The sequence below is a fragment of the Eretmochelys imbricata genome, chromosome 6, assembly GCF_965152235.1.
Source record: "Eretmochelys imbricata isolate rEreImb1 chromosome 6, rEreImb1.hap1, whole genome shotgun sequence".
In the NCBI taxonomy this organism is placed as follows: Eukaryota; Metazoa; Chordata; order Testudines; family Cheloniidae; genus Eretmochelys; species Eretmochelys imbricata.
The window spans coordinates 32,629,844-32,644,626 of NC_135577.1; the positions used below are offsets into that span (position 1 = coordinate 32,629,844).

The 14,783-nt window shown below is 44.9% G+C and overlaps 1 protein-coding gene across 6 annotated transcripts in view; it reads right to left on the bottom strand.

Annotated features, from left to right (window-relative positions):
- PDE3B (phosphodiesterase 3B) overlaps positions 1–14,783 on the bottom strand; it is a 289,400-nt gene that overhangs the window by 117,945 nt on the left and 156,672 nt on the right. For all 6 annotated transcript variants that reach the window (XM_077818371.1, XM_077818374.1, XM_077818372.1 and 3 more), the window contains exon 4: positions 9,545–9,687. In XM_077818371.1, the coding sequence (XP_077674497.1) occupies positions 9,545–9,687 (143 nt within the window). The remainder of the gene's footprint in view (positions 1–9,544; positions 9,688–14,783) is intronic.

The window sequence follows — 14,783 nt, forward strand, 5'->3', positions numbered from 1 at the left end:
AAACAGTAGGTCTGGATCTGTTGGCAGTATATGAACATGTGTAGTACTACTAAATACCAAAATTGATAAGCCCAAATTTAAACCATGAGAATTATGTGGGCTCTCTCATCTTGAGCTTCCTGATGAAATGGTGAAGAAATGTCAGAGAAGTAAGTGCATGCAAGAATCACTGATTCAAATCCACCAAGAAGACATCTTCCACTGAGACTAGATCTCTTCCAGCCCTTGTTTGCCCTTTGGGCAATAAGACCCCGTTTTTAAATTATGATAATTGCTACATATCCTTTTAGGATACACTCATGCTGTTCCAGTCACCTGTGGCTCAGATAATGTCCGAGAACCATCCTTTATATATAAGGTAAAGGGAATCTATGAAGATCCACTTTATTGCCATTGCTCCCTCAGTCTCACAGGTTCTTGACATAACTTTAGGGAACAGCTTTCATCCTGTTCTTTAAGACATTGCCACAATACTGTCCAGGAAAATCCATAGCATACAATCCCTGAATTCAGTGAGCCAAGGACTAATTTCAAAGCAAAGTGAATTGATCTTATTAGCTATAGCATAGTTACATGTAATCTTGTTTTCTCTACTGATCACTTAAGTATTCATAGATTCTAAGGCCAGAAGGGACTATTGTGATCATGAAGTCTGACCTCCTGTATAATACAAGCCTCAGAACTTCCTCCAAAAAATTCCTGTTTGAACTAGAGAATATCTTGTAGAAAAATACCCAATCTTGATTTAAAAATTGCCAATGATTGAGAACCTACTACAACCCTCTGTAAATTGTTCCAATGAATAATTACCCTTGCTGTTAAAAAATTACACCTTATTTCCAGTGTGAATTTGTCTAGCTTCAACTCCCAGTCATTGGATCTTACACAAAATCTGAGGTACTTTCTGTGAGTAGCCTTAATAGCGATGTCAAAGTACATATCTTTCAGGCTGAAAGACCCAAATCTGTCAATTGCACAAAAAGAGGCCAGAATCACCATATGGCATTTGAACCTTTTGATCTATTTGTTCAACCCTTATAGATCCAGGATCTTTTTCAAAATTAAGCAGGATCTTTTTCAAAATTAAGCAGTAAAGAAAGTACAAGTAGAATTCTCCAGATATTCTTGAGAAATTTCTTTCTTTTTTTTTTGCAATTGTAGAAAGTTAATGGATTCCTGCCATAGGAGGTTTTTTTGAGAGTTTTCCCTGAAAAAGGAGGAGGAAGGAAGTTGAAAAGTGGTATGAAGAGGAATCATATAATTTTCCTGATTTCTAAACCCAAACACTTTGAGATAGTTTACTTTATGCCACATAGAAAAAAAGTCTGCCCTCAGAGAGGGAAAATAGAGGATATGTTTTGTCTGACAACTGAACTCTTGATGATAATCACACTTGCTGCTTTTGTTCACAGGTAGTGTCATCGTAGCAGATAAAAAGGCCTTTGAGCAATGTCATCTTCTTTGGTTGCTACCTCTTTGATGTTGATGAGGAGCCCTCCAGTACCAGGTGCTGAAATTTTTGGGTAGATTCAGAAATGGGGATACTGACCAAATCATATTTCCCATATGAACTACAGTTTATAGAAAATTGGCCATCTGGTCTGTATCTCACTAAGTTTGTTGGTATGGCTATGAAGAATGCCCTTGTCACAGGTATACAGTACAGATGATATTACTGGACCAGAGGTCCCAAGAGCTTATGACTCAAGATTCCAATCCTAAATCAAGAAGGAAACATGCACCAGAGAGAATACCCCCAGGGCAGCTAAATGAATATGTCCACGCCGTGGTACTCATAGCACAATTAAGAGCATTCCTAAAAAGAAACAGAGTTTTACTTGGTGCAACCATCAAGACAAAATCAATTACCTCAAGCAATTTAAGTGCTACATGGAACAACCCTTCCAATAAATTATGTTATTATGGTGCAGAGGTACCATTAAATAGTTTTAATTTAACAGAGCCAAGAATAGTAAACATAACTGAGTGAGTTTTGGTAAAAGGAAAAAATGTATTATAATCCTTATTGAATTATGTATTTTTGATGTATTGATTCTACAACTTTCTTTTTACAAGTTCTGAAACATTTATAAAAAGCTGTTGAAAAAACAGGTGGTTTTGCATTTTTGCTGGGGCGTCTCACTCTTTTCTAAGTACTCATTTTGCAAGAAATCTAAAAAGCTCTGGGACCTGACCTTTGGCCATACTATTGCTCCTAATCTTGTGATTCCTAGAATATCAGTTATATATCAAGAGTGATTGTCTATAAAGTGTTTTAGAAGTTTTTAGCCATAATAGCCAATCTAAATCCAACAAATTTAATTTAACAAAAATTGTGTGATGGGGTGTACCTGGCCCTTCATGGCTCCCTCTTGGAGGCCATGTGATCCTGCTACATCCCACGCCTGGATATGAGTAGCGAAGGCCTGCCTAGAAAGGCTGCATGGAAACAGTCAATCAGAGCCCAACAGGCTCATATAAAAGGAACTGCAGGGCCTTAGCAGGGGGTTCCCAGCTGGGGCAAGACAGTCAAGGAAGGGTGCTCCACTCTGGCCCCAGGAGCTCAGTGGGCTGTGTTTGGTGGGGGAGAGAGAGAGGACCTGAGAACTTTAACCCTAAGGTAATGTGTGAAGGTAAAGGGACCAGGAAGAGACCCAGGAAATGCAGCAGGCACTAATTAAAGGAAGCAACATGTGGCTGCTGTTTGTAGGGTCCCTGGGATGGAACCCAGAGTAGTTGTAGGGCTTGGGTTCCCCCACTGGCCACTAATAAAGTGGCCTAAGCCCCAAGAAGGGGACAAGGCTCCTTTAGAAGCTCAAGTGAAAGGGTGGATTTAAAGGGCCCAGAGAAAGGGCTGAAGACCCAGATGATGACAGATAGTTTGGAGAATTTTTTTCTACCCCGGAAGGGGTTCACTTTTCATGGTGTGACTTAGCTGGAGGGCTGAGCCACTGAAGAATTGCCTAGTGAGGTTGGAAATCTACATGGGGCCTCAAGAGTGGGAAAGATTGCAGTACCACATCTAGCTGATAGGAGGCACTCAGGAGGTGAGTAGCCCATCACAGTGAGCCATAAACACAGTTATTCACTTTCAGAAAGACAAGAGACTGCTGATGGGTAAATAACAGTTGTGTAATCCACGGGGAACACGTGTCTCAAGTTGTTCTCCAGTGACTGGTCTACAAAGGGGCTAGCAATTACTTCTGTATATATTAATATCAATAATTCTGTATATGTATTAATTCATGCAGGGGGATGGTATAGTTGCATGTGACTCACACAGTAAAGAAACCTCTTTAAAACAGATTTAATATTTATAAATTAAGAATTTGTAAATTGTGGTGTGATTCATATTTTATATATTTTGTTGTGTAACCCTCTGGTCAGTGTATATGTTGTGTTTCCCTCTGTACCCAAACTAGAGGATGTTTGTGATAACTCCCAGTTTGAGAACCAAGTTCTTTAGTATAAGCTATAAAGGCTCATGCCTTCAACTTTGGAGATTATTGGGTCAATCATGGGTACTGGCCAACATGGAGGCCATTATACTTACAGGCAACCCACACTTTTATGTTTGAAGGCTGAGGGGTATGCGTAATACTGGCAGTGAAGGGACAGAGCAATAGGGAAACCTGCTGGTGGAATACAGGCAAGTGCAGCCTGCTTCTGCAGCTTCTCCTAGCCGGTATCCAAATTCTGGACATTCATGAGAGGCTATGGAGTGTTTTGGGAAGTGAGTGATTATACAGACTCCTGGATGGAAGTTCTGTCCAACTAATAAGTTATGTTGTCACTGCTAAATAGGGTTGCTCTTGCCGTACTTGTAGTAATTTTTAACTGGTGACAAAATGTTAGGCATGAAGATTTCAGATTTCACAGCCTCTCACGCTCATCTGAAGGGCTGAAATAACCAAGAGCAGCTGCACAGTTTCTCCCTCTGATTCCCAGGCAGGTTACTCCTGAGGGGATTCTGTGCCAAAAAATTTAAAAAAGTCTATGTACAGTATTTTAAAAGTCAATAAATAAATGTGGAGCTTCCAGCCTGATAGTAGGGAGCACAGGCTACTGGATGCAAGAAGGTGGGAATTCACCCTGCAGTCCCCAGCCCCCTCAGGACAGGGACTTAGCAGTGAGGCTGCACCTAACCCTGACACAGTGCAAGATCCAGACTTGCCGCAGATACACTGTGCGGCCCTGCCCCCCCACACCAGGTGCACCAGGTGTGGGCAGGCAGGATCCAAGTGTGGAGGGGCTTAGTGTGGGGGAATCCAGGTGTGGGGTAAGAGGGTTCTGTACAGGGCAATCTGGGTGCTGGCAGCTCAGTGGGGGATCTGAATGCACGAGGGCTTGTTTTGGGGTTCTGGGTACAGGAGCAATGGGACTTTGCCTGGGGATCCAGGTAAAGGTGGTTGGGGCTCAGCTGGTGGGGTCTGAGTGTGAGGGTATGAGGCTCAGCGGGGGGCGGTCCAAGTGCTGGAGGAGTGGGGGTTGGTGGGGTGCAGGTCAGTTGTAGCTTTTTGGAGCTCAGTGGGGTGGGAGTCCGGGGGGGGGGGGGTGTTCTCACTGGGATGGTCCAGGTGCATGGGGTGGTGGGATCTGTTCAAAAAACCACCTTATCACAGTCTATCATTGAACTAGAACATCTTTCAGGAAAAGGTGTCACTGTATCCGCTTCTGCCTGAGAACAGCCACCAAAAAGACAAGAACTTTTGCGAACATTCGAGGCATGGATCACACTCTGAAAAGCAGCACTTCGTGCTGAAAATGATAGGCCTCATGAGCAAATCACAGAAGACTCCTGTGCACCTGTTGAACTAGTACATGAAAGTAGGCCTCATTGATTGACATAAGGTAATCCCCAGGCAAATCTCTGTCACTGTCAGCTTCAAGGTCTCCATTTTGAATATGGTCCTCGTAGTGCACTTTTCAGATGTTTTAAATCTAACACTGCTCAATCTTCCCCAGATATCTTGTTTACCAGGAAAAAGACTGAGTAATGGCCGGAGAACATCTCCGCCTTGAGAACTCTCTGTGTGTGTCACAATTCACAAAAGACAATCTTTGGCCTTCTGCATATTTTGCCTCTTTTGAGGATTTGAGGATAGTGGAGAAAGTGACTTTTCAGAATTTTTGAAAATTCTATGAGGTAACCATGTTGAACCACGTTCAGGGCCCATTTTTCCAATGTTGAGAGAGGCCAAGTATGTAGGAAGTAGGATAACCTGCTGGAAAAAAAGAGGGAGAGGAGAAGCTGGTGTAATGCAAACTGGTAAGCTGCCTTTGACAAGGCAATCAAACAGACTGCTTGACATTCCTACACTGCCTAGATGAGCTCATTGCAGACAAAAAGTGTGTGTGTGGGGGAGGAAATCTTGTCTTCTGACTCTTCCCTCTTCTCTCCTCCTCCTCGACTGGTCTGGTTGCCTAGGTGTAAAGGGCTGGAAATGGTGGAATGATTGAGGGCAGAACTGCTTCTTTTCAGGGAAGGGAGTATAAATCCCCAAAGACTTCAACGTAGCCCTGGAGTTCTTGAGACTGCAGAACTCGTCAGTCTGCTGGAAAAGTGGTTCGATCCCTCAAAGGGGAGATCCTGAATAGTGTGCTGGATGTCCTGTGGAATACCAGATGATTGAAGCCATGAACACCTACATATTGTAGAAAACAGATGCCATGGCCCTGGCTGCAGAGTCTTCCCTATCCAATGCAGCCTGAAAAGAGGTCCTAGCAACTAGTTTATGGCCTGAAACTCTTGCTGGATTCTTTGGTAACTTGTCCAAAAATTTGAGAATATTGTCCCAGAGGGAGCAGTTGAATCTTCACAACAAGGCTTGCTGATTCAAGACACAAAATTGTAGTTTGGCAGTCAAATAAGTTTTCCTACCAAAAAGACCAGGTTTCTTTGCCTCTCTTTACTTTCTGGTAGGCGTGGGCTCCCCTGACACTCTGTTCACTGCCAAGACAAAGGTCCCCAGGAGTTTGTGTCTGTAAAAATACTCAGATCCCCGTAAGGGACATGGCATCTCTAGCCAATCTTTTCATCTGTTGGAGGCAGAGAAGATGGTGTTTGCCTCATTTATAGGGAGAACTACTTGGTAAGACCCTCTTGAAACTAAAATGTACGCTAACTATGTGAGTTCTCCTGAACTACCTCCATCTGTACATCCAAGGAGGAAGCCACCCTCTTCAACAGGTCCTGATAGACTCTGTAATCATCTTGTAGAGACAAGGACACACTGGACACCACCACTTTTTCAAATGATGAGTAGGAACACAAAGCAGGTTGAGGTTGAGCCCTCCACGCTGGTAACTCCTCTGATGGAAGTGCTGCTAGGGCAGTTTGCTCCTACTTGGCAGCCAACTTGGTGCCAAGGATGACTTAATGAGCCTCCTCATATGAACCATCCCAGTGCTTACTCAGGGATATAAAGGGATGAGAGTGAAGGGAGGATCTGGTGGTGGCAGGAAACCCCCACATGTTCCAATATGGCCACTGGTAGGGCACTGGACTTCAACCTCTTGCAGACCAAGGATCCATGTCCTGTAACCAATGTGGAACCTCTGCTGGCAAAGGGCAAAAAGCCCTGGTTGTTGGAGAGTGACAGCTCCTATCTCGAGATTGAGTCACATATAAGCTAACCACCGATTCTGAAGCCCAAGTCACCCAACAAGGGGGAGGTGTGCAGTACCCCTTAGTGCCAAGAAGTGCTGTAGAGGCTCCAGAGACTACAGTACCACCCAACCCCATGCATCCAGACCCCCTCATACCCAGACCCTCCCGCTGAGCCTCACCCACCCACACTCAGAATCCCCCTGATGAGCCTCACTCCCCCTGCACCCGGATCCCCACCCCACCAAGCCCCAACCAGTTGCACCTAGATCCCCACCCGACTGAGTCTCACTCCCCCAACATCTGGACCCACCACTGAGCCCCCCCACACCCAGACCCCTGTGCAGAGCTCTACCCGCCCACATCCAGACCCCGCCCCCCACTGAAACTCAATCACCTTCACCTGGGCCCCCTGCAGTTCCATTACCATTGCACCGAAAAAAACCCAACAAGCCCCAGTGCACCCAGACTGCCCCACAGAGAACCCTCTCAACCTGGATCCCCCCACACTAAGCCCCTCCACCCTTGGATCCTGCCTTGCTGAGTATGCCTGCCCACACCTGGCATGGAGGGGCAGGGCCCCGGGGTGTTTTTGGGGCAGGCCTGGTCCTTGAACTGTGTCAGGGTTGGGTGCCGCCTCACTGCTGAATCTGTGTCTCGTGGAGGGGGAGCTGCACAGTGATCTCCCACCTCTGTGCAGCCAGTGGCGTGTGATCCCCAGTGTCATGCTGGAGACACCACATTTATTTGACAAATAAAATTTGCACAATTTTGCAGAATTTTAAAATATTGTGCACAGAATTTTTAATTTTTTGTCACAGAATGCCCTCAGGACTAATCATACCAGTCCCTTGGATCTAAGGAAGGGATAATAGATGGTAGAGTGACCATCTGGAATTTCATTTTCTTCAAGAACTTGTTTAACAGCCTTAAATCTATAAAACAGGCCTGATACTCCCTTTTCTTTTGGGATTAGGAAGTAATGTGAATAAAATCTTCCCTTTGAAGAACACGGGAACCTCCTGTATGGCCCCCATAAGAAGGAGAAACTGGACCTCCTGAAGTAGCATGCTCTTGTGAGAGCAGACCCTCAAGAGGAACGGGAAATAGTGGTGGGAAGGAGGGGGTCAGAAATAAATTATAGGGTGTATCTCAATTCCACCATGCTTAAGACCCACTGATCTGGGGTGATGAAGGTCTATGTATTTAGGAAGTGGGATAGATTGTTGGCAAAAATAGGGCTCTGGAAAGATGGCACTGTGGGGAGTGGTATACTGCTCTCATCCCACAGGTCAAAATGATTGCTTATATGATCCAGGATCCCTAGAAGAGCTGGCAGCTGCAGAGAAGGGTGGAGGCAGAGGATGCCTTTTGTAACACCTACTCCTCTTTTTGGACAGGTCCTTGGAACATGGCAAGAAGGGCTGAAACCCCTGGGAATGCTGTGGGCAGAACTGCTTTCTTTTTGCCATGGGTGTATAGCTCCCCAAGACTTAAGGGTCACCCTTGAATCCTTACAGCTGTGGAGTTTGTCATCACTTTTCCTGGAAAACAGCAAGGGGTCCTCAAATGGGAGGCCCCGAATTGTTTGTTGCACCTCTGGGGGGAGGCCTGATGCCTACAGCCAAGATGAACGCTGCATTGTGATGGCAAAAGGCATAGCTCAATCCACAGAGTCTACCACATCCAGGCTTGCCTGCAATGCCATTCTAGCAACTAGTTTGCCTTCCTCCATAAAAGCAGGGAACTCCAGCTTTGCATCATCAGGAAGTTTGTCTTTGAACTTCAGGATATTATCCCACAGGCTGAAATTGTAATGACCCAGCAGAGGTTGCTAGTTCATAATCCTGAGCTGTAAACCTCTTGTGGAATAGTTTCCTGATAAACAGATCTAGTTTTTCCTCCTTCCTTTCCCTTTGGAGCGGAGACCTGGTATCCTTGCCTCTCTTTTTGTTGGTGACTGCAACTACCAGAGAGCCTGGAGGAGGGTTGTTGTAAAAGTGTGTTAATCCCTGTGAAATGACAATCTCTCTTCTCCACCCTTTTCAGCAATAGGGGGAAGAGAAGAAAGAGTCTGCTATAACATCCTGACAGGCTCCAGGATAGCCTCATTAATAAGAAGAGCTACCCTAGACGGGACCTACCAAGGCTAAAATGTCCACAAACCTGTGTGATCTTTCTTGTATCTGGCTGGATATCTAGAGCTACAGCCATGTTTCTCAACAAGTCTTGATGAGCTCTAAAGTCATCAGGAGGGAAAGAGACAGATTAGGCTGTTGCTGCCTCATCAGGTGACTAAGAAAAAGAGGCTAAAAGTTGCTGAGGACATACCTCCTCCAATTCTTCTATCGGGGATTCCTGGGCATGCAGCTCCACCTACACAGTATTGATCCCAGTACCGGGAGAAGGAAGATGGTGACCTTACTTCAGATGTTCCCAGTACTTTGTTGATGTAGAAGTGTGAGAAGGGAGCAGAGAGGTTCTGGAATATGGAGGGAAGCCCCAATGGGCCCGGAAAGGCCACTGGTATGAAGGTGAGACCCAGCTCTGTGTTGGCCACTGGCTCTTAGAATGCTGAAGCTGGTACCAAGACAGGCAGGCAACTTCCATCGGGTTACTGGATATGTTCAGCTCAGGACACAAAGGAGCCAACTTCCGAGTCCAGTGAAGAGTCTGTTCCTCTGACCACTGGGGAGCTGAACCCCCCTCTCCAGACTTCAAACCTCTCTCGCTGGCGATAGAGTTGCTCCTACTTCCCCCCTTGTAACCTTTAACCCATTGGTTAGAGCTACCAAGATTAGGGAGTGCTGGGTTCAGTCCCTTACTCTGCCTGATGTGGAAGAGTAATAATATAAATATATAAATGTATATAGATATATAAATGTAGGTTATTTTACAATGGTAAACTAAATGTAAATGTACCAATCGGAGGTTTACCTTGAAGTATTGCATTCTTGATGAGGTCTCTTGCCATTATTGCGTTCCCACCTAGAAGATGACTGTTCAATAGGTGGCAGGCCAGAAGCTCCTGAACTTCGTCTCAGCTGTGGCGTTGGTAAACTATTCCTGCTATTTAATCCCTGTTGAATAATTTCACAACAGTTAAAATTTCTCTTATTGAAAGAAAATAGTTTTATGATTTATTATTTCTTCAGGTAGTGTATGAAATTATTTGTATAGCTAATCACGTTCAAAGAAGTAGGCAGTAGTATCCTGTGTTAGAAACATACTGATCTCAAAAATTTGAAAAAGGCTTATTTAGGAATATTCTATTCGAGAGAAAGATCTATTTTATTTTTCATCTTCTCTTCACCCCATAATAATAATTAAAAAAAAAGATATTTGTCTTTGGGAATTCATCTGTTCCAGCTATTATTCCTCACATGAAGTCAAGTAATTTAGAGCTGGAAGAGATCTATTATCCAGACTATCTTTTTGCAAATATAGGATTGCTCCTTACAGTACATTTTCTAATATTCTTCTCCTAGGTAAAGCACCTATGTGACTTCTGAACCAAAGTCCCATTTTCAAAAGTAAAATAGGTTTCTAAGGGTATGTCTACACTGCAATGTAAACCCAGAGTTAATGGGATTCAAGTCACCTGACCCTGGGTTACAGAACCCAGAGCTTGAGAGTCTCCACTGATTGTTAACCCTATGTTATGAATTTTCTAACCTGTTAGGACCTGGGTCTCTGGCATCCACACTGTAGCGTACAGACCCGAGTCAAACCAGCCATATACCAGACTCTTTAGCGCACTTCCAAAATATGTCCACTCTAGCCCTTTGACCATGGTGCACTGTGGGAAAACTTTATTTCCCACGCTGCATATTAGAGGAAATTGGAACAGTCCACCAACCCATCTTGCTGAGTAATCATTTTGGTCTGTACACTCCCAGCTACTAGAACCAGCAACATGAAACAAGCACCTTTTCAATAACTTCTCTTGCTTGCATTGTCACTCCTGTGTCAGAAAATGGGCAGAGCTTCTGCAAGGTGCTGGTGAGCATTTCAGCAGTGTTTTCTGACCCACCAAAAGCACCTCACAGAGCTTATGATGGAGCAGGAGGAAGAGGACCCTACCATGGCAGACTTAAACTGACTGATGCTGCTCATGACACTGTGTATAGCCGCCGATGCTCCCAATGTAGACCGGTGCTTCTGGTGCAGGGCCGCAAGCACAGAATGGTGGGATCACATTGTCATGCAGACCTGGAATGATTATCAGTGCGTCCATAACTTTCACATGAAGAAAGCTATGTTTCTGGAGCCTTGTGAGCAGCTTGCCCCAACCCTCCAGCATCAAGACACATGCATGAGGGAACCCTTACCAGTCAATACGCGGGTTGCTATAACAGAATAACAGAAACTGTTATTCTGGGGGACCCTGCATACCCCCTTTTGCCTTGGCTTATGAAATCATACCTAATTTAAGAGTCCCTTGCAAGAGATGGTTTAATTACACTCTACAAAATTGTAGAATGGTTATTGAATGTGCTTTTGACAGATTGAAATCCTGTTGGAGAGTTCTACAGACACATTTGGATGCCAGTGAAATCAAGGCTGTCTGCGTTAGTGTGGCTTGCTGTGCTCTTCACAATCTTTGTGATCTCAGAGGCGAGCCACTTCCCCCTGAATGGAGCCATGACAGCGAAGAGCTGCTGAATGAGTTCATTAAGCCAGAAAGTGCACCTACCAAAGCTGGAGCTGGATATGCCCGGGCAACACAAATCAGGGATGCTTTGTGCTCCCACATTATGGTCCCAGTGGAAGAGGGAGTAGTATCTTTATGAATTTGCTTGTGAGGATGGGGTTCAGTGCTTGGGGAAGGGTGGGGCTTGATTGCCAGGCACTGCACTTATGAACGGCATGACCACTTATGAAATGGGGGGTAATGGATGATTCACAGTATGGATTCATATAAGGAAGTGACTGAAGTGTGGACTGATGTATCTAACTTTACGTAGGAATACTGTTTGCTTACTAATTCCTAATAGTCCCTGATCATGTGTTTATCTTAATTATTTTAAATACACATTGTATGATGTGATACAGTGATAATAATAAATGTTCTTGACATAAATAGCTTTATTTATAAACATGTATTATAAAAGTACAAAATTCACCCATTACCAGGCAGGGCAGTTGCCATTACCACACCAAAACACCAGTAACAACAGAACCTTTTAAAAAATGAGCAAGAACAAGTGCAAACAGTAAAACCATGATCAAGACGTAAACCCCCTACCATCGCATGTCCCCAGCCCTCTATTCTCCTTTCTCTTCTTATCCCATTTACTCTGTGCTTGGTGCCAGGAGAAGGGGCTGCAGGCATCCAAAGGGGAGAGGGTTAACTCAGAGGACTGCATGGGGCAAAGTTGCCCTGCCCAGCAACTCATGGGGCCCAACTGCACGGGCCACTGGCCACGGAGTTTTACAGATTGTTTCTGGACTGCATCCCAAGGTACCGTGCAGGGATGCAGGCCACGGTGTGGATGATGCGACTCGGGCCACAGTGTGGATGATGCGACTCAGGCCACAGTGTGGATGATGCAGCAGGAGCCAATATTCTTACAGCCATTCTTGATATCAGCTGCTCAACTCTGCTGAACTCTCTGTCCTTCCCCCTTAGCCTGCTCCAATGCTGAAACCCTATCCTCAAGGTGTGCAGCCAGCTTCAGCCTTTCCTTTTGCCTCTCAGCATGCCTTTTCTCTAGCTGTAAGTCTCTCTCTTTTTGGTACTGGACCTGCTTGTTGGCCCTGTCCAGAAGTTCAATCATAAGTTCACCACAGAAACTCTTCCTCTTGGAACAGTCTGTGAAGGTATATTGGGCCAGGCTTGTACTATACTGTGGGTGAACTGTGCAGGTACTGCAGCTAATAGAGGTTGAGAGGCCTGGAACAGGACAAGACACAGAGGTATATTGTTTCAAATAGCTCAGTGCAGGAGCACAGAAAAAAATCTTTGTGGAATTTCAAGGACATAAATGTTACTTTTCCAAACTAAACTTCAATATATCGTGAGAGGAATGTTTCTGTCCACAGAAGCTCCCTGGACAAAGCCTGGATAATCACAGTGAAAAGTTAAAAATTCAAAGCTTTTTTTGTTTGTTTTTAAATTGCAGAATTACTTGGGCTAGGGGAGGGAGGGCTGTCTGTGTCCTTGTGACAAAAGCTTTTTCTGTCATTTCAGGCCTTCTACATTTTGGAGGATGTACAGTTCTTGTGCTGGCTGACTGGCGAAGGGAGATGTTATTCCGACCTGCTGGTGGGAAAACGTCAGGGTTTTCCTCCGAAGTATTCAAGCATATAGTGACTGACCAGCACATCTATGAGTGGACTGGCCTGATCAGCTACCAAGGTGGCGCTGGTAAATACACCCTTTCCTGAAATGTCACTATTTATCTGGAGTTCGTGCTTCAGGAAAAGTTTGCATCTATCAACACCTGGGATTGGGTTGGAATTTTTGAGGGATTCAACAGAATGCTGCATTAGCTTCCACATGGCTTAGCTGATTATGACTACATACAAAAACATTTAATTCCATGGCCACCCCCATTTAAACCCTCTCCCCCAAGCAAATTTCTGGATGCACTTTCAAACCCCAGGCAAATTTGGGACAAATGCTTTTGCCACCTACAAGCTCTATGTGGTGGTGGTGGGGGGGGGGGGGGAGGTAGGGAGAGTCAAGCCACGGGGATACATTCTGCCATTAGGGGGTAAATGCTGCTAGCTGGGGCTTCTAATAAATTGTGCATTGGTTCATAGAATGGAAATCTCTCCCATTCCCATATTAATAAACATTATAATGGACCCACAAACTTACCAGGTTCCAGGGAGGTTTCTGTCCCACCTGTGTCTCCTGCAGGCTCCGCAGTGGCCTGTTTTTCAGGAGGGCATCAAACAGCTCCTCTGAGTACAACTCCAGGATGTGCTGCAGAGACTCCTGTGGGACTGGTTTCAGTAAGAGTCACTTCATTAGCATCGCTGCTGGCTCCCATCACTCCCCATGCTGTACTCTGGGGCCAGTGGGATGCCATCCTGGCTGACCAGGTCATCTTGCATCACTGATGGCTCTGTGCTTGGCACCCTGTTAAACTCCTCACAAAATGGATACTATGTCGGTGAGTTGCCTGAGGTGAAGCTCTGGTCCCTGGTTTTTCTGCACTCGCTCTTGAGATGCTTCATCTGCTCCCTACACTTGTCACCAGTCCCGTATATTTGCAGTGCTGTCAGTTTCTTCACTATTTGCTGGTATGCACGATCATTCCTGAAATTCTTACTAAAATCCATTGTTTTGCTTGCCTGGCACCAGAGATTTACCAAAATCTGGATGTGCTCCCATGACAATGAAGCAGTGCACTTTGCAGAAAGCTTATTCTATTCAGTTTCCATTGCAAACACTGAAGGTTCTCTGATGGTGTTTGCAGCTCAGTGGTCAGAAGGCAATGCAAGGGTTAATGCTGACTCACTGAGCTGCTGCATTACAGCAATGGGGATTGCTTCTGCTTTCACTGGAGTCAACTGGAGATTCTTGGGACAGAGAGAACAAAGGAAGTTGGCCCGTTGGATACTTTTTGGTAGACCCTCAGAATATGAGTTGGTGTGAAGGGCTGTCTCTACATTGCAAAGTAATAGGGCTCAAACTCTGGGTCCCAGCTTGACTCAGGCTCAGACCCTCCATAATTGCAGAGTCCTAGGACCCTAGGTCTGAGCCCAAGTCTGAGAGATTTGTGTGTAGATGGAAGGGGGGATTTGGATTCAAGCCCAAGTCTGAGCCCAGGCATACATTGCAGTGTAGACATACCTTAAGTGCCTAAGTCAGTTTGCAAAATGGGACTTAGGACCCTAAGTAACTTAAGCTCTCTTGAAATTTTTACCTCCCATCTAATTTCATAATGTTGGCAATGAGGCTTCTACCATTTCCCTTAGGAGACTAAGGATCAGCCTACAGACCTCATTTTCATTAATCTTTCCAAATATTCCATCTACATTTTCCTTGCCTTAGTTTTACCCCATTAAACCTAACTGAACAGAGAGGGAGGGTTCACATTAAATTCTTCTCCCGCCTTGATGTGTTAATACCATTAAAATATTTGTAGACCAGTGACATCTTGGAATGAGCAGAGAAACAGTTGCTAACTGCACCTTACTGGCTAAAATCACATCCTCAATA